The 25106-nt window shown below is 41.7% G+C and overlaps 1 protein-coding gene across 4 annotated transcripts in view; it reads left to right on the top strand.

Annotated features, from left to right (window-relative positions):
• Positions 1-5928: 5928 nt before the first annotated feature.
• Positions 5929-25106, top strand: part of GALNTL6 (polypeptide N-acetylgalactosaminyltransferase like 6) — a 627170-nt gene continuing 607992 nt past the window's right edge. For all 4 annotated transcript variants that reach the window (XR_006104265.1, XM_042470421.1, XM_042470420.1 and 1 more), the window contains exons 1-2: positions 5929-6359; positions 7806-8155. Coding sequence is in view for 3 of the 4 variants with exons in the window: in XM_042470421.1 (XP_042326355.1) it covers positions 8018-8155 (138 nt within the window). In the remaining variant the exon portion in view is untranslated. The remainder of the gene's footprint in view (positions 6360-7805; positions 8156-25106) is intronic.

The following is a 25106-nucleotide window of genomic DNA, read 5'->3' as shown; positions in this document are numbered from 1 at the left end:
GCTAAAACACCACAATTGTGTTAGTGTAGGAAACATAAAAATACTGGTTTGGGGATAGTCATTTTCACACAGCTCTTCAAGAGTGCCATGGTGTTGCTATAGTCCCAGGTTCTGTCTTCTGCATGCTGACCTTCATACCCTTGCCTTCCAGCCCTATGCCCTTTCTAGCATGCCTCTCATATGTACTTTTAAAAAAATTCAATTGCACAGTCACAACAATTCATAGAATCGTAGAATCGTAGAGTTGGAAGATACCACAAGGGCCATCCAGTCCAACCCCCTGCCATGCAGGAAATCTCAATCAAAGATACCCGACAGATGGCCATCCAGCCTCTGCTTAAAGGCCTCCAAAGAAGGAGACTCCACCACACACCGAGGGAGTTTGTTCCACTGTCGAACAGCCCTTACTGTCAGGAAGATCCTCCTAATATTGAGGTGGAATCACTTTTCCTATAGCTTGCATCCATTGTTCTGGGTCCTGTTCTCTGGAGCAGCAGAAAACAAGCTTGCACTCTCCTGAATACCCTTCAAATATTTAAACAGGGCTATCATATCAGCTCTTAACCTTTTTTTCTCCAGGCTAAACAACCCCAGCTCTCTAAGTCGTTCCTCACAGGACATGGTTTCCAGATCCTTCACCCTTTTAGTCGCCCTCCTTTGGACACGCTCCAGTTTCTCAATGTCCTTTTTGAATTGTGGTGCCCACAACTGGACACAATATTCCAGGTGGGGCCAATTCATTAAGTAAAAGAAACTGAAAAGAAGAAAAGAAAAACAGCCTGTTTGGGAATAGCAAATAGCGGAGGCTGCCCCTCCGCGAATATTTGAGGGTGTGGATCTGAGATCTGCGAGTTTGGAGGGGTGACTATTACAGAAGGAGAACATAATAAAATATTAAGCTAACTCAAGAAGCAAATCCTTATTTAACAGAGAAGGCACCAAACTAGTTTCCTGGGTTAAATATTATTACAATTTAGCTATGTCCACTTAACTGACCTGTTGACTTCTTCCCATCAACCACACAGTACCATAGTAGGAATACAGAGATCCTAAGTCAGTCCCTAGATCATCCAACCTTCCAAATGTTGATGGGTTGCAATTCCTGGCATTCCTCACCATTGGCTAGGCAGGGTAAGGATGCTGGGAAACGCAATCCAACAACCTCTTGAAAACCACATGATTCCTGCTCATACTCTAAGCAATCACCAACAGCTGTTGGGCTGCTGCATTTTGAACCAACTGTATTTTCTGAAGACTGTAGCATTACAATATCCAATCTAGGCATAGTTAAGTCATGCATTCACTTGGCCAAGTCTGTACTTTTCAGCAATAGATGTAATTGGTGCCCCATCCAAAGCTAGCCAAAGACATTCTTGGATGCAACTGCCACCTAAGCAGCTACAGGTAGGTATAATGCCAAGTGAAGAAGCATCACCAAAATGTGTACCTGATTTTTAACAGGTTAGTGGTAGTTCCATTAATCTTAGACAGAACAATGCTGGGAAGAAGTGACAATAAAAGATATTTTAATTTTTATGGAAAACACATTTTCCACTATTTTACCCACGTTACTTAATGCAAGGAAGGATGAAATTCACAGAAATACCTACGTTTGGAATTCCTACTCCAGTGTTATGCAAAATCTTTAGTCTATAGATGAGAAGGGAGTATGGGGCTTTTCCCCCCACCATGTTATTAGTCTCCTCACATGCTGAGTCTCCTCCCATGCTCTCCATGTAATCCAGAAACATGGGAGATCAAGGTTTTTAATCTCAGAGACAGTGTCCACACATCACAGGGGCTCTTCTCTCTACAATGTCATTGTCTATAGGCATTTAGTTAACTGCATTGCAGAATATAAAAACTGAATTAATTCAAAAGGACATTTGCAACCACCATAGAAGACATGATGCACATGAGTGCCTAAGTCTCCAAGGAAATCTCATAATTGCAGCTACAAGACAAACAGTACATCTGCATTAATTCATCTTGTTGTCACAAAAATATGCTGTTAAGCTAATTCAGAAAAGACTAGGTCTATTTAGCAGTAGAGGATGGAATGTGGGGGAGCTACATGCAGGGTCATGTAAGAGACAGGGTTCCTTTCCTACAAACTACCTGAATGAAACTGTATAATGATCTCAATATTTTCAATATGTGAATAAGGACAGCCAAAGCTTCCTCTTTTCCTCCTTTCAGATTTTGTGAATGTTTGTAAGTTCTGTTCATGAATGATCTGAATGGAAAAATTCCTATCCAACCCTATCTGCCAGAGTTTTGCCTTACCTTTTCCACATTAATCTTGGAACAGGAAGCTTTTATTGGGGTTGCACTTATATCAAAGAGCCATTGTAGCAGGGCAGGCCCAAGGCATTCTGCTGCCTGAGGAAAATAGCCCCAGAATTCTGTCACTTGCTGCTGGAAATACCACAAGTGAGATTCTCTCTGCTTAGTAACAAAAAGCACCAGTTTTTTTAAAAAGCAGTGAAACAAATAAAACAATTCTTCCCACTCCCTGCCTTGTCTGACATCTCACATCTGCTGTCCCAGGCAGTCAGCACACTCTACCTAATACAGAATGAAAGTTTCACAATAATGCCCCAAATTCTCAGTCTGTGGTGACCTTTTTTCATTTTTTTTCACGCAACCACTCTCTGAAATCCCTTGTTTTCTGCAGACTTCTCGTTATTTAAGATCAACATAATCCTGGAATAATGAATTTATCCTTTGGATTTAGCAGAACAATACAAGTCTCCAGAAATATGTCGAGATCCAATTACTACCAATGGTAACTGATGTCAAACATGATACTGGTAGTTAAAGGAAACACCTGGAAAATTCACCAACACAAGGGAGGCCAGGAAAATTTCACAAGCATTCTTTATTGTTTCTTTCTTGCAGGAGTCAGACTGGTGTCAAGTGTGCAATTTAGAGACCAGGTAACACCAGTCCTCCAAGAACTACACTGGCTTCCAATTTGCTTCTGAGCTTAATTCAAGGTAAGATGTCTGTGGCTTCCCTGATAGTGAGATGGCCAATCCATTCTGAATGTTAAAGGAGCTATCTGAGGTGCTGAAACCATTTAGCAATAGATTTCTTCAGCTTTACTATCTCTTTTTAAGATTAAGAATAAAATCCAAAGTGCATGTACTAACATGGAACCTACCAGTAACCACTCGGCATGGAGGGCTCACTATGATAGCAATGATTTTAGTTTGGGATAATATTATTGGAATATTATTGTTTCTTGGAAATATTATTGTTTGTGTCTTGCAAATACTATTACGGATATTGCTGAGGGTTGCTCATGCTCACCATGGGGACTCCATTTTCATCAACCTGCCTGTGGTGGCTAATGAGGGAAAACAAACTCAGTTTGAATCCAGAGAAAACGGAAGTACTGGTGATAGGTTCCCCAGGCCTGGGGAAGGAAGTTTATCCACCTGTCCTGAATGGGGTCACACTTCCCCTGAAGGACAAAGTTCGCAGTTCAGGAATACTTCTGGACTCGTCCCTGCAATTGACATCTCAAGTAGATGAAACGGTCAGAAGTGCTTGCTATCAACTTCGGTTGATACGCCAACTTCAGTTGATACGCCTACCTGGGCCAAAGGGACCTTGAAACGGTGGAACATGCTCTGGTAACCTCTCGCTTGGATTTCTGTAATGCACTCTACATGGGGCAACCCTCGTACCAAGCCTGGAAGCTTCAGTTAGTACAAAATATGATGGCCAGATTGGTCACTGGTGTATCCAGGTTTGACCATATAACACCTATTCTGAAAGATCTGCACTGGCTGCCTATTCGCACAATACAAGGTGTTGTTATTACCTATAAAGCCCTACATGGCTTGGGCCCGAGTTACTTGAGGGATTGCATCTCCCCATTTAATCCGCCCCGCACACTCAGAACAACTGGGAAGAACTTGTTGGAAATTCCACCTTCTAAATATGTTATTACTTCCCAGTAGCGGCCCCACAAATCTGGAATAGTCTTCCCGATGAGCTCCGTCTTATCACCCCCCCTGGAAACCTTGAAAAAGAGGCTTAAAACCTTCCTCTTCTGTCAAGCCTTCCCCCCTGGAAAATGAAGTTGTATACTCTGATCCCATTGACTCTCTACCTCACCCTATTGATTGATTGATTGATTGTTTTTAGATTGTATATTGTATTTAGTGCTCTTGGTTTTATCTATTTTATGATGTGTTTTGTAATTGGTTTTAAACTCTATGTAAACCGCTTTGATCTTTTTGGAAAAGTGGTATATAAATAAAATTTATTATTATTATTATTAAAAGAAAATTTCAAAGTCTCCCTGGGCAGATAGTTTGGCAGCTATTTCTGTTATGAAAAAAGGGGGCTTTCCTTAAATGTGAATTTTGGAACTTATCTTACCTTTTGCAAGCATAAGCAAGAATCCTGTCTAATCTGTTCCCTCTGCCATACAGAGATACAGTCAGCCCTTCTTATACATGGATTTCTTAAACATGGATTCAAGCACCCACAGTTTGAAAATGTTCAAAAAAAGTATACATTTTAAATATCAAACCTTGATTTTCCATTTTTTTTATAAGGGACACCATTTTGCTATTATTATATTTAATGGCACAGATTTTGTTATCCATGGGGGATCCTGGAACCAAACCTCAGTGTATAATAAGGGTCCACTGTATAACTCTTGGTTAAGTGTTCACTCTAGAGGGAAGTAACAGGAAATTTCAGCAATTTTCTTCTTGCTTTGATAACACACACCACAAAGACTATTCATAGTTGGGGACTTATTCTGAGCCAAATTCACACTTTTTTGTACATAAATCAGCAATTTTTAATATACAGAAGACAGCATGTTTGCAAAGAAAAAAAAATCTCCTTACAAAAACATTATTTTGGAGCAGAAACATCAGGTTTTCTGGGACTTAAGAAATACACTTTTGACAATTTTCTAATACTGTCTTCATTGCTACCGCCATACAAAGGTCCTGTGTCAGGAACTAGCTAGTCCTTGGGATTGGAACTTGCTTTCCCCACAGTCAACAGTGAGAACTTCCCTTCTTCATGAAATAGCATTCAATCCCATGGGGCCTCTTAATGTGGGTTGGAACACCTTGTTCTGAGGCTTATTGGTATTCTCAATCAGGACTCCCCCTTTAGGTTTGCCAGGCGAAATAATGGAGAGGGATCCTGTCCCTTTAATGGTTGTGTAGAAGAGGGATTTTTAGCAGGTGTGCCCAGCATCACCTGCTCCAATCCTGTCTTCTAAGCAAACATTAAAAGGCCAGAGGCCCTGCCCTACTTTTCATTTACAAACCCTCTGGTGGTGGTGTGTGCCTTTCATTTGTAGACACTTGGAGTTCCTTTCTGGGAGAAAGGCAGCATAAAAACGGTGACATAAATAAATAAATAAAATTTCAGTGCTTTCCAATAGGTGACCCTATTATGAGATTTTGGGGGCAAGATTAGTTCAGAAAACATTTGCCATTGCCTTCCCCTGAGGCTGAGAGTATGTGACTTGTCCAAGTTCGCCCAGGTTTTTTCATGACTGAACAACTGCCCCCCCCCCACACACACATCAACTGTTGAATCAATGCAATTTGCAACAGAGATGCAAATTGCTTTGATTCTATGGGTCTACTCCAGTTGGGACTAATGATATGGTCCTCCCCTAGTGGGACATTGGGGAACCCTGGCTGATCTGGTAGCGCCTGAGACTCAGGATGAGGTCACCCCCATCGCCAGGGCGACCAGATGTCCTAAGGAAGGAAGGAAAGAAAGAAAAAGGAAAGAAAGGAAGCAAAGAAAGAAGAGAGGGAGGAAAGAAACAAACAATGAAAGCATGCGGGAAGGCAGGCCAGCCAGCCAGGCAGCCAGCTCTAGCTCCCGGCTGGATGCCTTGGGGTTCCTGCTCCTCCCGGGGCTGGTGGTGGCCCTCGTGGGCTGGCCTGGCCTGAAGCTCCCCTCCGGCGTCGTGGCCCCGAGCCTTGGCCTCGCCCTGGCTCACCTGGAAGCACCGGCAGGGAGGCAGGCAGGGGCGGCTAGTGGTCAGAAAGCCCGGGCTGGGTCACTCCTGTCCTTTCCCGCGGCGGGGGGCTCCCGGCCGGGAAGAGGCGAGGCGGGCGCGTTGGCGGCCTTCCTCCTCCTCCCCTCCCTCCGCCCTGCTCCTCCCGCCTTGGAGGAGGAGGAAGCCAGCTCGAGGCTGCCGCTCCCGGGGCTCCTGCTTGGCTCCCGCTGACCATGAAGGCACCAACGAGGCGGAGGAGGAGGAAGGTCGGCCGCCCAGGAGCAGAGCCCCGCCGTCCCCGGAGCCGCCGCGGCTCCTCCGAGGCTGCTTTGGGCTGTGGAGCCGGGGGCTGGGGGATCAGGTGAGGCCTGGGGCGGGGGGCATCTCTCCTCCCGGGGAGATGGCGAGGGAAGGAGGGAGAGGCGGCAGCATCCCCGGCTCAAGGCTGCATCCACGCTGGAGCAGGAACCCAGTTTGGCACCGCTTTCAGTGCCTTGGCTCAAAGCTATGGAATTCTGGGAGTTGGAGTTTGTGACGGGGGCCCAGAGCGGAGCCTTGAGCCACAGAGAGTTAAAGCGGTGCCAAACCGGGTTATTGCTCCATTTGTGGATGCAAAGAACCGACGCCCCCAGTTCCCGCCTTCCAGCCCTTTCCCATTCAGGGCCACCTGAAGGGCTTCTTTCGGTCCCCGGGAGGTGCGCCCTGGCCTCCCCTTGAAGCTGAGAGAGTGTGGAAGCCCACCTGGAGCCTCTTTTGTCTGAGGGGGAAAGAGGCAGAAGCGACGAAAGATGGGGGCTGAGGGAGAAGGAAGGCATGGGTCGCGCAGGGGTTTTCATAGGAACCTGAGGAGGAGGTTGCGGAAGACTCCACACACACACACACCCCTTTAACCCTAAGAAGTCGTAATGTGTGAAGGCAACCCTGGGGCGGGGCGTGTTCCTCTTGCACCTCTAGAGTCTCCCTCCCGAAGCTTAGTGCAGGCGAAGGCCTGGAGAAGGGGCTTTGGCGCGCTCTCGCCTCTGGTGTGGGGGTGTTGTGTGTTTGTTGTGAGACTCTGGGGCCAAGTCCTGTCAGCAACAACACTCGCCTCTGGGCGCCTTTTCTTCTCTCTGCCGGCGGGAAGGAGGATGCTTTGGAGAGCGAAGAAGAAGCTCCAGTCAAGAGGCACCGCTTCCACACCGGCTTGACCCCGCTTTAACCACCACAGCCCCATGTTATGACATTTAGGGAACTCTAGTTTTGTGTTTATTAAGAATGATTTCTATGTTCACATTTGCCCCGAATAATTGGACAAATTAAGCATGCCACAACTAGTGTCCTGGCTCAAGGCTATGGAATTCTGGGAGTTGGAGTTCGTTGTGGGCCCAGAGCGGAACAAACTCCAACTCCCAGAATTCCATAGCCTTGAGCCAGGACACTAAAAGCGGTGCCAAACTGGGCTACTTTCCCAGTGTGGAGGCAGCTCTGCGCTTTCCAGGCTCCAAAAGCCCCCCCCCCCCCCCCAAAAAAAATGGAGCAGCTGAGGAATGGGTCGCCAGGCTGGGCTCCCGCCATGAACCCCCTCCTCTCCTTCCAGCACTCTCTTTAACTTCTGGCCTTCATCAGCATCCTCCTCCTCCTTCTCAGCTCGGCAGCCAATCATTGCGCTCCCGCTGCCTTTTATTATGATCATTTTGGAGGGAGGGCGGGGGCTGGTTCTCTTGTGAATGGATGGAGGGCGTTGGGGCTGCGAGGCTCCAGAGGCTGAGGAGGTAACGCCGCCTCCTCCTCCTCCTCCTCCTTGTCTCGCCTTGGATCCCTTCTCCAGGTTACTCCACACTCCTCCGGTGGAAGGCTGACCAAGCTGGCGGCACAACGGGAGTGTCTCTTCCCTCCTGCACCTGCCAGGAGGCGAGATCCCAAGGAAGGGATCCTCCACTGACAGACCGAAGGGGAAAAGAGAGAGAGAGAGAGAGAGAGAGAGAGAAGGAGAAGGGAGCCCCCCATCCCCTCCGTGCCCCCCCTTCTTTGCCATTGGCCATGAAGAGGAAACAGAAGCGGTTTCTGCAGATGACGCTCCTCTTCGTGGTGACTCTGATTTTCCTGCCCAACGTCGGACTCTGGTCTCTGTACAGGGAGAAGCACCTGGTGAAAGCCACCATGCTGGGCGAGCAGCAGGTAAGTAAGTGAGGCGAAACCACTGCCAAAGCAAGCATGGCAGGGGGTTGGACTGGATGGCCCTTGGGGTCTCTTCCAACTCTATGTGATTCTGTGATTCTAGATGGCAAGTTGCGTCTTAAGGCATCTATCTCTCTTCAGTCACCAAAGATCTCTTGGACTGGCTCTTGAGAATCAATGCCACCTGAAACTGTCTGCCTTTTAACTTAAGCTTCTGTGGATGCTTGACCTCACTCTGGAGAGGCTGGGAGGAGGAGGAGGAAGAGGATGATTTGGGTTGCACCAAGTGTAGTTGGTTCAGGTAAGGGGAAAGTTGCAAGAAGAAAATTGGCTGGACTTGGGTGAGCATGAGTGTGGGATGAGTCCTGCTTCTCTTCCTCCTCTGGTAGGTGTAGGAGTTTATCACACTGGGGCTGATTGTGGCATTAAAGAGCGATTAAAACACATTGAAATCGTCCCATGAATAAAGTGGAAATGGTGGGTAATTGCACAAATGATTATTGCATCCAACTGTGCAAATAAAGTGATAGCAGAAATGCATTGTCTCTGAAATCCTGGAAGTAAAAAGGTGCACATTAACGCGTCTTTGTGACCGCTTGAATGTGCAATGTCATGTGAAATTGTTTAGCATAATTACGCAATTTTTCCAGGATATTAATGGGATAAACTCCATAGTCCTGTTGCCTTTAGCTTTGCCAAATTTGGTTTCCAATGTTTGGGCACCAGCGTGTCTCGGTATGACCTGGATCAGAAGTTTCATCCAAACTCCGCTCTCTCTATCAAAGGGGGTAGTGCCAAGCAGTTGTGTTAAATCGCTTCAGTGTGGCATAAATAGAATCTCATGGTGTGCATACCAAAATAAGGATGTTACATTTGAGCACATGAGGATCTGTGCTGATTTCTATAGCACATTGCCTTGTACAAGCTACCTTCTGTTTCTTTAATCTGCTTTATCCTCAAATCAGCCTGAGAAAGTTGCTTGCATTTTGTGAGGAATCCCTTGGATACTTGCAAAGGCACCTGCTCCCATATTTCTTAGTTGAGTGGGAATTGGATTCTTGGTGTCTTGCAGAATAACCCAGTGCAGTTTTGTTTACATACAGTACTCTGCTAATAAGTCTTGCTTTTGTCATCCCTTCAAATCCTTTTTTCTCTAGAAATATATTCAAGTGCCCAGTTTTTCTTTTCACTGAATGTTGTTGGAATGATTGTGCCCTATACAGAAAAGCATTTACATTCATATTTTCAGTCTGACTGTCCTATCTGCTTGATATCATAATGTGCTGTTAAGTATCTCTAGTTTATGGTCTTCTTCGTCATCTGAGATTAACAGCATTTAATATAACCTATATTTTTTGTCATAATTTTCAACTCGTTAAGTTTATGTATGGCTCGTAAACCAAAATAAGACGTGCATTAAATTAAGTGGTTTTAGAGAGTTGCTTTAATGCAAAACTTTAAATCACTGCTGCTAATAAATTAAGGAAGGCTATATTTCGTTTGCAAACATCACTGTGATCCTAACTGCACAGTGTTCTATGTAGACTTTAAATGAGCCACAGACACATATAAGGGTGAGGGAGGTAAATCTATAGAAATACTTTTATCTTGCAGCTTGTTTATCACTTGTATCAGTATGTACCAGGCAGCGCCATATATCAACTGCTATATTAATATCCTTAATTTCAAGGACCATCACTCAAGTGTATTACAATTTTTCCACATACTGAATGTCTGAAAATTAGTTTGGTCAATAGAAGGCACACTAACACATGTCAAATAGTTGATTGATACCTTGCTGTACATGTTTTTAATGTGTGAAGTGTTCTGAATTAGCACACAAGTTTTAAAGAGCTTGTCAGGCATAAGATTTTTTCCCTTCTTTTTTAAAAAAGAAAGTGGGCCCTTCTAAACTTAGGACAAAAGCTTAAAGATTTCTACATCACAGTCCCATGTATGCTTACTTGGGCATAACTTTCAATGCGTTAAGTTCAATATGACTTCCAAATACTTATGCACAGGATTACAACCCTGGAGCATCATGTATAATAATTATGTCAAGTAAAAGTCAATGTGTTCAGTTGTCTTATAGTAACAGCAACTTTTTAGCATTCCTAACTTCTTTCTAAAGGGACTGTTATATGAGAAATGGACTTCTAAATGAATATACACAGTTCATTGTCAGTCCAACCTTATGCACATTTGCTTAGAAATAAGACCTGCTGTGATCCATGGGGGCTTATTCTTAGCTAAGTGTGTGCAGGATTACAGACTAACAGGCATCATTGTTAGTAGATGGAAAAACTTGTGTCATATGTCTAATGTGTGGTCAAAAGTGAAGTCTCATTGTCAAGTCAGTGGGGCTTACTCCAAGTAAGTCTTTTCACAATGACAAACGTGGGTGCATAATAACTAATGTGTGAACCATAAAAATTATATTTTTAAAACTCAAACCATGGACATGAAGGAATAATCTTTAAAGTTTTCAGTGATCACTTACTGGAAGATGTAAGGTGAAATTAGTGCTAATAAGGTCTTTACAACTCAGTGCTTGAATAACTTTATTCTTGGCTCTGCCTGAGAAGCATTGATGTCCCCATTAGTGAAACAAGACTTTCAGTAAAATGTTTGGAGAAGGGTTTAATACCACACAAAATATTATCGGTTCAGAGAAATGTAATTCCATTTTCTAGCGAGTGTGCAAATGAATACATTTATTGTGACAAGTGGGAACAGTATGTCAAGGGATAGTTTAGACATGTACATTTTAGATGTAAGGTATGTGTTTTCCAAGACAGGTATCCTCCTTCATAGTCAATTGCACAAGTAAGTTGCAAGAGCTGGAATCCAATACATGAGGCTTCTTAGACCATGGAGATTTACATGGCATCTTTTATTTATACAGGGGCCAGTTTTTTATTTTTAGTAATTTTGTGCAAGAAACGAAGTTTATGTACATTAAACCATCAGAAAGCAAAGGTGTCATTATCTAAGCCTCCCATGTGAACAGTTTTGGAGTATTGTGTATTTTTCGATAAGGAATACACAACTTGTATTTTAACTACAGAAAAATGTGCTCTGAAAAGGGCTATCAATGCTTGCTGAACCATTTTTCCCCTTTCATATTTTTACTATTTTTTATTTATTTATTTGGGTATTTATATCCCGCCCTTCAGCCCTAATGGCTCTCAGGGCGGCTTACATTTATTATTTTTTAACCAGACAGTTCCCTGCCCTCAGGCTTACAATCTAAAAGACACGACACAAAAGGAGAAGGGAATGGTAAGGGGGGGAGGGGATCAGGTCCAGCATTCTTCTCTCCCTCTGAGACTTGGACCAAGGCAGATGGACTAAGAAGGTGTCTGTCTTCAGCATTAAAATTAACTTGAATAGGCTCTTATATGAATGGCCCTGACTCTGAGCTCAGTAAGTAGGATTTCTTTTCCCAACTATAACCCAAGTTTGAAAGTATATTGCAGAATACATATTGGGATCTCAGTACAAGGTACTTCTAAGCACACTACATTTTAGCAATTAATGAGTGTTTTTGCTATTTAACAATGCTGTCTTATACCCATTTGTCTGGGAATAAGCCAAATTAAAATGAATGGGACTTGCTTCTAAGAAGAGATGTTTAGGTCTATACTGTAAGACAGATAGGATCTAGGGCAGTGGTTTCCAACCTTCCTAATGCCGTGATTTGTTAATACAGTTCCTCATGACCCAAGCCCATGGAATTATTTTCGTTGCTGCTTCATAGCTGTAATTAAATAGGTGTTTTCTAATGGTCTTAGGCGACCCCCAAAGGGGTCCTGACCCACAGGTTGGGAACCACTGATCTAGGGAAATGGGTAATATGCCAACATTGGCTGAAAGTGGCTGAAACTAGTGTATCAGGTTTGAAATATATTTTACTATTGGCATTTTTTGTAATTCTGTATAAGGACCATCATTCATTTCCTGTATTACACTTTGAAGAAATTTTTACACATTATCTTACACTTTATGACCTTTTTCCTGTGTGAAATACATTTTAGTAGATGGAAATTTTCAAATTTGGCTGCACAAGAAAATGTCAGTGCTTCACAGAACTTCAGTGCTGCACACCTGCACTTGTATACCTGTGTGTGAGATGTCTTGAAGTCAGTGGGACTTCTGTGTGTGTGTTTGGGCTTATGTAATAAAAAAGAGAAAGAGAAAGGGTGCTTTCACACTACATTGTACAAATGTCCACACCAAACAGTGTGTGTGTTCAGGTGTTTGTGCAAACCTTACTACCTCTGTTAAGTTCTGATTTGTAGCCAGATACAAGAATTCTTATAAATCAGGTATATAGTGGGACCTAGATAGACTGAACATGAATATATCACCGTGAGTTGATGAATGGATGTTCATGATATAGGTTGTACTATTAATTCAATGGACTCATGTACTGTTCTGATCTAAAAGGAACTGTGATGGTGTTTCATCAGTGTTTGTTTATAATACAGTACTTGGTATTTTTTGCTGTATAAATATGTATATGAGTAGTGATTGTAGGATGATGGAATCATTGACTAGCAAAGATAAAATTAGGTTCTGGAGAACTAAAGGACATAGAAATGGAAAGGCGAACCTGGAAAACAGCCACCTTAATACTTTTTTTTAAAATGTCAGGCTCCAGAAAGAGCTAGGAAATTCCAGGCCCATTAGTCCAATATTTGTCTCAGATAATTTTGTAGAGGTCAAGAAAATAAGCTTCAGTGAGGTTGAATCAGCACTGCTTCTGCAGGAAGAAGCTCTGCCTCACCAGCCTTTTGGAGTTCTTTGGGAATAGTTTTGATAGGTGAAATAAGGGGCAAGGGCCCGGTCCAGACGGGCACGATAGGGTGCCCTCGTCACGTGTGAGGGGTGGCGCTTCTATACACCCCTTACCCCTCGCATGTGACGAGGGTGTCAAAATGGTGGCACCCTGTACAAATGGGTGCTGCCATCATTACGTGACGGACACCTAGCATCCGCATGTCATGGCACCATTGCGATGTTGCGAGTGCGCCATTGGCGCACTGCGGTGTCATAATGGCACCGCAAGAAGAACCTGCTTTTTGTGGATTCTTTTTGGTCTGTGGGGAAATCCCTCGGTCTGGAGGCTGCAGCTTCCCCGCAGACCAAAGCTGGGCGCCAGGAGACCATCCTTTTTGGACAGTCTGTCCCGCACCAAGGTCTCTATCCCTTTAATGGTTTTGTAGAAGAGGGAGTTTGAGCTGGGGTTGCTCATCATTCAAGCAAGACCTGTTGAAATTCCTTCCACTGCATAACTATTAAAGGGGCTAGAGTCTTTTCCCTTACTTTACTTGGCTACTCTGTGAGTATCAGCTAGGACCAAGTGATAGAATTCAAATATATAGCTGTGCTAGTCTGTGGACTCGGTATGTAGAGAGATCTTGTAGCAACTTTGAGACTAACTGAGTCTACTTCCTCAGTTGCCTTTAGTCATGCATCTGAGGAAGTAGACTTAAGTCTACGAAAGCTCATGCTGCCAACTTCTTTCTTTCAGTTAGTCTCAAAGGTGCTACAAGATCTCTCTACAGCTAGGATCAGGGTAAGTGTGAACTGACAGAATGTAACATCCTGAGAATCTTCGACAAAATCCTTGATGAAAGGATCATGCATAAACTTAGACATGGATAAGACCAGTAGATGGGTAAGAAAGATCTGGAACCTGGTTGGTTAAAGAATAGGTTAGAACATTATAGAAATAAATTGACAGATCCTGTAATTGTATGCAACAAGCAGTGATTCATCTGAAGTACATATGCATATTGCAACTGGGGCTATGCAACTTGCTGAGAAATTACTATGGAATCAGGGGAGATAACTAACTGTTTAGATAACATCGGTATATTTAGGATACTGAACACACAACCCAAACTGCAATTTCCTGGATATATAGGGAATGAAAGGGCAAGTAAAGTTCAGTGTAAGTAAATGGAAAGTGATTTTGTACACTAGGGAAAACATATAAATTTCAGGTATTTGGTTATAGATGGTTATATATAATCCACAAAGAAAACTTCGAGTAGTACTGGGTAACTAAGTGAAAATACCAGTGCAGTGTACAGCCATGAAAAGACAAATTCCATGTGATTAGAAAAGGGATTAAAGCTAACATGGTCAGCATAGTAATGACTTTATATAAACCTACTGCACACCTGCATTTGGAATAGTGTAAATCAGTATGATCTCTATCTTGAAAAGGCAATCACAGAGCTGGGGGAAGAGTGGCCCAAATTGATCAAAATGGACACTTTTCTAATGAAGGAAGGTTTAAATGTTTGGGGCGTTTTAGTTTGAAAAACAGGCAAAAGGGAAGGGAAGGATTTTAGGATTTTATAATGGAAAGAAAAAATTCTTTCTTTCTTTTTTTTGGTCATAGGACAGGCTTGCTAATACTTTGTTGTCTGGCATAACTATGCTGTCACTGGCATAGCAGCAGGAATTGTAGCTTTATGAAAATTAAAAATGTCATAGATGTACTGGTGGCTGAGGTAGGGACAGAAATATGTATGTTTTAATGTTACATAAATGTTTTTTATCGAAAGTCAGGGAATTCTGACAAGGAGAATCTTAGGCTGACAAGCATCTTTGCAGTTTGGGACTTATTCATCACAGAATTGGCACATGGTATCTTTTGCAGAAAAGCCAGCATTTTCTGTGCAAAAATGCCATATGCCAATTTTGATCAGAATAAGTCCTGAACCATAAATAGTCTTGCAGTTGGAAGAAAATTGCTGAAATTAATCATTGCATCCTTTGTGAATGAACTTAATAAAGAATTGCATCCATTGACAGGAGAAAGGCAAAGAAAGATATCTCCATCTGTAGGGAAAGTTGCTGATGGAAATGCCTAGTGTCCAGGTGGGACTTGAAGCTAAAGGTGCTCTGGGAAGACTTCTGGGAATATTATCTATCCAGTACAAAGAATTGTTCAAAACAGCCTTCCTTGAATTCCTCTAGCTTTGACACCACACTTGGAAACAAGGATTGCAGAAACAGGCTGCTTCGGATCTGACAGCTTTCTCTTCTGATGGTGATGAAAGGGTTACTGCCCTTTCACACTGTTGTTTCACCCTTAAAGCATGAAAAATGTAATGCACCATTATACAAGTGTGGTTCACCAAAAGAATTAAAACTTCTGTATTTTTAAAATAATGTTCTTAACTATGATTCAATGACAGAATGTAGTACTTAGATGTCTTTAAGGGAGGAACCTGGAACACCTTTACCCAAGGTAGTGCCTTGGGACAATAAGAGAGCTATGATAGCTTGGGCCATGATAGTGGGGGATGATGTTTGCCATGATAGCTGGGTATGATGGAAACTGTATTCTGATAAGTTTCAGGCCACCAAGCTATGGAAGGCTGTGTTGACCAGTTCATGGAAGATAAGGCTGTTGAAGTAAATGGAGCCTCCAAAATCATAGACAATATGGCTCTGATTACTAGGTGCTGGAGGAACCTTGTATGCCCCCAGTACTGTTAATGGTTAAATATTTTATTAGCTATGATGGGAATGAGGAACCTGTGTTTTACTAAGTTTTGTTGTGATCCAATACAGCTCTTTTTATATTTGTTGTACAGAATATACTGAGGCAGACATTGTGTGTTTTGGATCAGGGATTTGGTTATCGAATCTTATTGTCAGGTACTGATCATGATTCTTAAACCATGAGATTGAGTTCAGGAGGTTTGCTTCTGATAAAGAACAGCCGGTGGACTCCCCCGACGAACTATGTTGCCGCCAGGAGGTCGTGCTGACCGAGGAGGCCCTGCCGGGCCTGGTACATCCCAGCATGCTTTGCTGGGGGCATCAGGAAGCCCAGCATGCTTTGCTGGGGGCGTCAGTAAGCCCAGCATGCTTTGCTGGGAGCATCAGTAAGCCCAGCATGCTTTGCTGGGGCCAAAAAATCATATGATTGGCTGGCTGAGGGGCCAGGTAGGAACTTTCTGTTTTGGCCGCTCTAGGTGGCTCGGAGGACCTCTCTATGGTCCAGGTTTCCGGTCCTCCAGAGAGCTGATTGGTCGGCTGCCCTGGAGGGGAGGAGTGTGCTCCCGGCCCCTCCCTCTTTGCAGTGGCCTACATAAGGCCTTGTTGCCCGGCGTTGGGGCCATTTTTGCTCCGTTCCTTACCCTCCCTCCCTCGGGTTGGTGTGTTTTTTGTCACAACTGAGGGGCAGCATAGGCCATGATCTGCTGAGATTGGTTTCCAGGGCTATGGAGTACTGGAGAGGGAGTCCTTTGGACCCGGGCATATTGAGGGCATACGTTATGGCCATTGCGGGGGCCATTACGTTATTATGTTACCCAGTGATTAGGGGCTTAAGGGATAAGAGGCAATCAGAACTTCACATAGTTGCAAGATTGCGTTCCCTAGCCCATAGGTCATCCCGAAATTGCGGTCATCGATCAACCGGGGCGTTGTTCGATTTTACAGATCATGACCTCATGCTTTGGGCCAACCCTACACTGTTTTAATGTTGAGTTAATAAAGTTGTGTCCATTCCTCCAACCTTGGTGTTGTGTTTATTGTGGCGGCACCCCTCCTAGGCAAGATGATAGGTATATCTTTAATGTTGCATGAGGATTTGATGCCATCCAGAAGCTACCACCAACCAATCCTATATTACTGAACATTAGGAGGAACTTCCTGACAGTTAGGGCTGTTCGACAATGGAATGCACTCCCTCGGAGGGTGATAGAGTCTCCTTCCTTGGAGGTCTTTAAACAGAGGCTGGATGGCCATCTGTCAGGGATGCTTTGATTTGGATTTCCTGCATGGCAGGGGGTTGGACTGGATGGCCCTAGTGGTCTCTTCCAACTCTATGATTCTATGATTCTATGATTCTAAAGAAGGATCATTGATGAGCTCCTGCTATCTTTTGGTAGCCTAGCCTAAGACCAAGTTTATGGACCTTGGCTTTTATCATTGCAATTCCTGTTCTTGCTTGTTGCTGCTACCTGTAGATTTCTCCTTGTTAAAAACATGCAGAGTGGAATTCTCCAGTGACATAAAAGGTTTCTAAGAAAGAAATGGTTTCTAAGAAAGAAAGAAAGAATAGTATTTAAATAAGCAAATTCTAATATGTGTTCATACCATTCCATATATCTTGAAGGTGTATTAATAGACACAAGTACAGTGTTCTGTATTTGTTTGAACACTAGACTACAACTCTAGAGACAAGGGTTTGATTCCCTGTTCAGCCATGGATACTCACTGGGAGACCTTCAGTGAGTCACACACTCTCAGCCCCAGAAAATGCGTGATAGGTTTGCCATAGGGTCACTGTAAGTTGGATATTACTAAAAGGCACATGACAACAACAAACTATTTGACATTTATGGACATCATGCTGAAACGAAACCAGATTAACTCTATAGAGTCTTATAATTAAAAATATGTTTTGAACTGTTACTTCAATTTGTTGCTCAAATGATCACAAAATTGATTCCAGAGTTTGCTAGGATATGATATTAAATAGAAAATTCAGAAACAAAATAGTCTGAAGAAGAGAATTTTTGCAAGACTCATAACAAGATTTGTTTCAAAAAAACCAGCAACAACTCTAGGCTCGTTAAAAATGCTCTTTAGCAATAAAGTGGCAATCCAAACCAGAATATTATGCTTCAGAATACAAATGAACTTGACTTCTTTTCTCTATAAATCTGTCATTCTTGTTGTGCCATGAAAACACAAAGAACTTTACTGAGTATGGTTTAGGGTCTTTGTTTTTACAGCCTTGTAAATTCAGATTGGTGCATTTGAGTTCCATTTACAATCTTTTACAGTTTACTTTGTCTTGTTCCCTGTCACAGTGTTTGTTACTGCAAAAATTGTATAAAAGAGTAAATGCCTTAACAGAATTGTGCCTGGAAAATTCCCAAGACAGGGATTTTGAATGTTAAAAGTATTTTTCATAATAGCATTCCTCATCTTCTCTTGTTTTAGAACATTTTTTGTGTGTGCCTAATCTGGCAGTCACTCTTAATAACGGCGAGGTAACCTTGAAAGTATTCTTTCCATGCATCACTAATGAGTGTTTAGTATTTTTATTCCATCTAGCACTTTTGTAGCATACCAAAGATATATCTCATGATATAACAGAATGTAATTTCATATACAGTACCTTTCATATGCTAACTGTCCCAAAGGCAGATAGGTAGTGCGCTGTTATTATAATTGAGTTTGTTGGCTAGAAATGTGATGAAGAGGAAGGATGTGAGAGATGTACAGTTCAATATGTGACTGCTTTGAGCTTATATTTTTTACACTCCCATTTTATAGGTAGCTTAATTATTATTTTGCTGATCTGTTCACAACGGCCCTTACTTCCACTGTACTTGTAACTGAATTTGATTGGTTCATATTATTTTCCTTCCTTTTGGTGCTAAAATAGATGTGATGCTAAACACATCTTTGACAATTGTGCTTGGATCCAGCTAAATCATCCTAAAGATGGGAGGAATTTGGGTGGTGAACTGTAGATCAGCCAAGCTATTCCACTGGCTGAAAGGGTCAGTCTTTGAGGTGTGCTCCCTGAAAATCTGTTCTGATAGATTGAGAAGACCTCCAGAACTATTTGGGAGGTGATGTTGAAGGCAGCTGAAGGGGAAATCAGCAAAAACCATGTTCCTGCCTTACATTTTCATCTGTGGCCATATTACTCAGTACAACTTTGCTGAAGGATACTACAGTAAAGCTGACTTTGGCCCATTGCTCACTTTGGAAAAAAAAAAATGTTAGCAGCAGGAACTCCTATCCTCCAACCTTCCATCAGGCCCACAACACACAGGAAGGGTATGTTTAAAATGTCTTCCCTGTTATGAGGAAGTACGGAGCTAGGCTAGATGGCAGAATTGAGCTCCTCCTCAATGATTAGGCAAAATTGGACTACCAAGACTCATAGGTAGTTGAGTCTCCCCAGGAACTGTCACTAAATGATTAAGCACAAAGAAATACTAAGATAGCTATTGCTGCTGAATTCTCACAATTATAATAAAGCCTGCTTACAATCCATCCTATGCACACTTGTTTGGAAGTATGCTACACTAAAAAAATGGGACATTTTTAGGTACATATTACAAAATATACAATACAAAAGATTTTTGTGTGATTTTTTTATCATATGGAGTGGTAAAGAGACCAATTTATTTGAATTCCATACATATCTAAACAATGTACACAGCACTATAAAATTTCAAGTAAACTTTGATTACTCTAGGATAATATTTTTGGACTTACTGATAATAAAAAGAGGGAAACATTGGAAACAGACCTATATAGAAAGGGCACTGACTCAAACTCTTTTTTGAGGTATGCCAGCTTCCATCTTTCACATATTAGGAAAACCTTACCTTACTCTCAATTCATAAGATTGAGAAGAAATTGCTTGGGCATAATTGAATTTGATAGACAAGCTAAAACTTTGATTGAGCAATTTGTAATCAGAAGATATCCCAAAAAGAGATTAAAACAAGACTACTTTAGAGTTAGGAAGATGGACAGAAAAAATGTACTTCAGAATAAACCTAAGAAACAAAAACAGTCTAAGATGTTAATATCTGTAACGTTTAATAGACATACAAGATTCAGTCAGGCAGCTGTCCTTAAATACTGGGATTTACTTCAGGACATTCTTGGTTGTTCAGAAAAACCTTTATTTGTGTATAAACGCTCAAAAAATTTAAAGGATATCCTGGTTCATAGAGTAAATATAACATGCAGAAGGCTGCAAAAGGAACTATCCATGTTATAATTGTAGCATTTGTAGAAATTGTGTTAAGATCACAGAATTTGTTAATTCTGTTAATAATACAATCTATTTTATGAATGACATATATACTTGTGATACAAAGGGTGTCAATATGCAATCCAATGTCCCTGTAAACTTCTATACAGCTGGCTTGCCCCTTGTGTAGGTTTGCCTTATGCAGACCTGAGATCACACAGAAGGCAAGCCCCAATCAAAACAATGGGGCATGCACACCATGCCATGCCGCGGGAGCATTATTCTGAATGGGATTTGAGCATACACTCAATTCCCTTTATGCGGGAGCATCCGGAATGGGGTGAGTCTACTGCAGTAAAACTTAAAGAGGATCTGTGAACACAAAAGTTGTATCAGAAATCACAAACCCACTGCACCTATTGCCCAGCATTTTCTACAACATAAACATACAGAGAGAGACATTAAATTTTGGACAATTGAGAAATTGACTGGAACTGGAGAGAATCTGGAGAGAAAACTGAACGAAGAGAGACTTTTTGGATTTCACTTTAAAAATTCAAAAGCCCACTGGACTAAATGAGAACTGCAACTGGGCACAGCTTTTGTAAGCCCTCCCCCTTTCCTTCTCCCTCAGCTATATATTATTATCTTTTTTAGTAGCATCATGGCTTCAGCATGTGTAATGCTTTACAGGATATGCACACCCTGTAAAGCAACTTTAATTACTCTGTAACAGATTGGGTAGATTGTAAATCAGAATGGAAAATAAAGCCCTCCATTTGGAAACATCTACAATAGCCTTGTAATTTGTTTGAGCATCCAGGATACAGTAATTATGGGAAAGTAACATTTTAAAATGATTTAGAACATTTCTCCAGGCTTATACTGTTTTGTTATTGATTTAGGCTAACACTTCATTGTCTTGATCAGTTGAAATTACTGTACCCATAATCTTACGGGAGATGGGCAACCGCATGTTAAGGTAAAGATTGTCCCTTGACATAAATGTCTAGTCGTAGCTGACTGTAGGGGGGGTGGTGCTCATCTCCATTTCTAAACCGAAGAGCCATTGTTGTCCAAGGACTGTTCTGGTGGTCATGTGGCCAGCATGACTCCACCGAACACTGTTACCTTCCCACTGAGAAGTGGTACCTATTTATCTACTTGCATTTGCATGCTTTCAAACTGTTAGGGTGGCAGAAATTGGGACTAATGACAGGAGCTCACCCCATCATGCAGCACTTAGGCCTCGAACTGCCAACCTGCCAGTCTTGCAATCAACACACTCAGTGTCTTAACCACTCTGCATGTAGCAGAGCCCAATTCTCTTTGTATCCCCCAGTGGACCACTTTCCTAATAATGTGTCAAAACATCTCTGTTTCTCAGCCAAAATGACAACTGTAAGTGGCTTTTGAATATCTTCTAGTTGCTATGATTTTCAAGATAGAGCCAAGGTGGGGGTGGGGGTTGTATTTGAAAGTGATGAGACTCTAGGTGATATGAGACAGTGTTTTGGTGCAGTTTTCAGTTCAAAAGTTCCTGAAAGTCATGCCAAAATGGGTGGGGTTGTGGTTATGGGAGTACTAGGAAGCTTCAACGGTGACACTTTCTCTACCCCTGCAGTAACGTAATCCAGTCTTGTTATCCCATATTACATAGCAATAGCATGTACATTTCTATACCACTTATCAGTGCACTTAAGTAGTCCCTAAGTGGTTTACAAAGTGTAAGCTAATTGCCCCCAACAATCTGGGTACTCATTTTAGCGACCTCCTTGGAAGGATGCAAGCCTGAGTTGAGCCTGAGCCCTTTTCCTGGTATTGAACTTGCAACCTTGCAGTTTGTGATTGGCTGCAGTACAGGTATTTAACCACTGCACCACCAGGAGACATCAAGAACGGAAGAGTGCAACTCCACAAACTACTACTAATGTTCTCAGCTATATGGTACACCAACTATTATGTACCCTTACATATTACTATCATGATCAGATGCCATAACTCAAAGCACATGTGGTGTTATTATATAGCTATATTCTGTATGTTCTTTTTTTCTCTTTGCATTTTCCAAACAGATATTTGTAGTGAAACCATATTGTACAGCTCTTCTAAATCCTGCAGGTTTAAAATTCTCAAAAAAGAAAAGAAAAAGATAAGCTTTTAGAAGCAAGAAGAGCCTCAGCATGAAATCATTTGCTGGGTTAATTTTTTTCTGGACTCTTCCACATCAGTATAGCAGGTGAGGATTTAACAAAATGGAAGGGTCTCCCAATTATATCCCCTCACAGCCTGACACTTAAGAGAAAGGAAAACCCCTAGATGTGAGACAGAAGGATTTTAATTTATCATTTCTCTTGATATGTGAGCTTTATTTGTCATTAGGAATTAACTTTTTAATCAGATGGGGAAGTTGCTCATCATTTCACCTGAAAACTGTAGACCCAAGTGGTAGAGTCAAGGCACAGCTTGACTGCCCCAGGTGCTTTTTCTATGAAGTAGGTGTATAACTTGAACTTAAATATGTGCAGGCTTCCACAAAGGATGCATATGTTACACAAAACATGCTTTTGTGGGACTATACAATGTGGAAGAAACAACTTTTGAGGCATAAGAGCTTTGATTGTTCCTCAAGAATACAAATTATTTTTTATTAATTAAGAAGAATTTGTTGTTGTGCTCAGTTTTGCTGAGGACTAGAGGGAGCCCTCCTGTGGCTAATTTAATATTTTGCTAATTTACAAGGGTTTTATCAAACATGATATCTTTTGGAAGATAAAAATAACTTTTGTGCTTTTCTGTTTGTATAAAATGTTGTTTGTACAGTATTTTCTTACAGCACATATATTTTATTCTTGAACTGGCAGTGCTGTTTTTTTATGTACAATTAAGGGTCATGAATTTCTGTGCCCTTTTTTCACTCCAGCCTTTGTGTGAGAGCACAGGTGGTCCTTTTGTAAGAAAAAGTAGCAAACTTGATAGACACATTTTTGACCATGTATATTGTGTAGGAACAAGATGAAATTTATCCAGCAAATGATTCCAATCAAATAGCCACATTCTGGCAACTGGAATTTTAATAAAAATTGTTGTGTCACACATTTATAGAAATTAGTCAGACCTTACAGAAATTCTGTTGGTTAAATGGGTTACTTTAGCTGGAACTAGCAGCTGAATTTAAATCTTTGACATATTTACAGATGCATATATCGCCAAGAATTTACTAATAGGTACGTAGGTTCAAGTTAACTAAGGAGCAGTACACACCGGCACTTTGTGCCGGCCTGACTGCATGCTAGGGCTGAACTAGGGCTGAGCATGCACATGCACCCAGCCCTAGTTCCGCCGCCATCATGGCATGTGCCCATCCACATGGGGCGTGAATTCTGTCAAGGTCTGGCCTGAATCTGAACCGACAACCCACAGAACAAAGCAGCTATGAACTGCTGTGAACTGACTTGTTAACTAACATCCTCAAGTCTAAACTGACAAACTCTCTTGTCACTGAAACCTCATGACTTCTGACAGCACTGATAAACTCACTCACAATTCTCCTTTGCTCCTCCCCTTTTATAGTCACTCCTTTGGCAGTCCTCACCTTTGCAGCCAGTCTGAACCTGATTGGTGAAAACCCCTCTGCATAGTGACATGCCACACTCACATTTTTAAATGATTGGCTGAGAGTATGTTATGAATGTTTGTTTTATAGTGCTGTGTTAACATGTTTTATATATAGTCTGTTGTCTAATGGACAGTTGGCTGAAATAAAGGTATGGTATGGTACAAAAGTCCCTCTGGTAATGTTGGCATGAGGAATTACCATTCAAGTAAAATACAAATTGTCCTGCAAGTGGTGTCCAACATATGCAAAACCCAGAACAGAGAAAAACAGAACTCCTGCTATGCCCCTCTGTGGAGGAAAGCAGGATACAAACAAAGCAATTTTAAGCAAGAAAAGCATTTTATAGTCACTTGTGATATTCTGTAAACCTGAATGGTGGCAACAGAAATCTCCTCTTTCTGGAATTCATTGCTGAATCAGGACCAAAGCTGTTTACAAATACTCATGGGTAAATCCATTAATTTGTAGCTTGATGCAGTAGGGACCTGACACAATAAAGTCAAGAAAGATAGTTTCTTGTATCTGAACACATGACAAACAAGTATGAAGGATTTAGTTGAAACTAACATTGCTGAAGTGGATAACCTTTTGCCCTGTGGATGTTTTGGACTGACATAGTCCTCTTGCTGTTGGCTGTTCTGGGTGGAGCTGGTGGGAGTTGTTTCAAAACATCTGCAGGACCAAAGGTTTCCCAATCCTGCCTTATGTGGAGAGCTTTCACAAATTCTAATAAAGTCTTTATTAGACTTGTCTCGTGCCTATATATACATGTTCCTCCAGTGTAATTTAGGGAAATAGAAAGATTTGTGCAGCTTCTCATTTTAATCAAATTTCATATCATTACAGATGAGCTCAGGGAATCTTAACTGAAAATCTCCTGAACTTCCTTTTGTTTAAATTACCTACTTTTTAATTAAACATTTTCTCAAAGTAGGATTTTATATTCAAATTCAAATACAGACTTGGCCCACTCTCAAAGTGGCATTGCATTTCATATTACTGGGGCTGCTTGTTTGTCTCATGGTCTTTTATCAAACAAATTAAAAATATTTTGTTGTAAACAACTATTTCAGCTTTCCACTTGTTGGCCAACACACTTCCTTCTGTATAAATATTGCCTATTCTGTATAAATATTATCAACTAGGGGTTAGCTGTTGTGAAAATGTGAAATACATGCATCTTTTGTGATATGCAGAACCTTTAAATAGAATGCCATAGGGTTTTAAAAATCATACTTTCTGTGAAGGTCACATTCAGTTAAGAAAGTAGTAGTAGATATTTTTAACCTTCTAATATTGTGTCTGCCCCAGTAGCTGCCACATTTGAAACTGTTGTAATGTACATCAGATATTTACCAATTGATATATGTATATATGAAACTGGAAACTGTACAGGCTGTTTTTGCAAAATTTGCTTTGAAAATGGGTGGATGTCCATGTGAAGTACAAATACAAATGGACTGTAGTCATGTATATCCAATTGTACTTACTGCCTTCAGTTGATATTATTCTGGATTTTGGGTTTTTTATGCTGCTAAGATATTACAAGAGGTGCGCAGTCCTGAATT

The sequence above is a fragment of the Sceloporus undulatus genome, chromosome 5 (assembly GCF_019175285.1).
Source record: "Sceloporus undulatus isolate JIND9_A2432 ecotype Alabama chromosome 5, SceUnd_v1.1, whole genome shotgun sequence".
Classification (NCBI taxonomy): Eukaryota; Metazoa; Chordata; class Lepidosauria; order Squamata; family Phrynosomatidae; genus Sceloporus; species Sceloporus undulatus.
The sequence above is the reverse complement of the archived record's forward strand: the minus strand, read 5'-3'. Positions and strand labels throughout refer to the sequence as shown.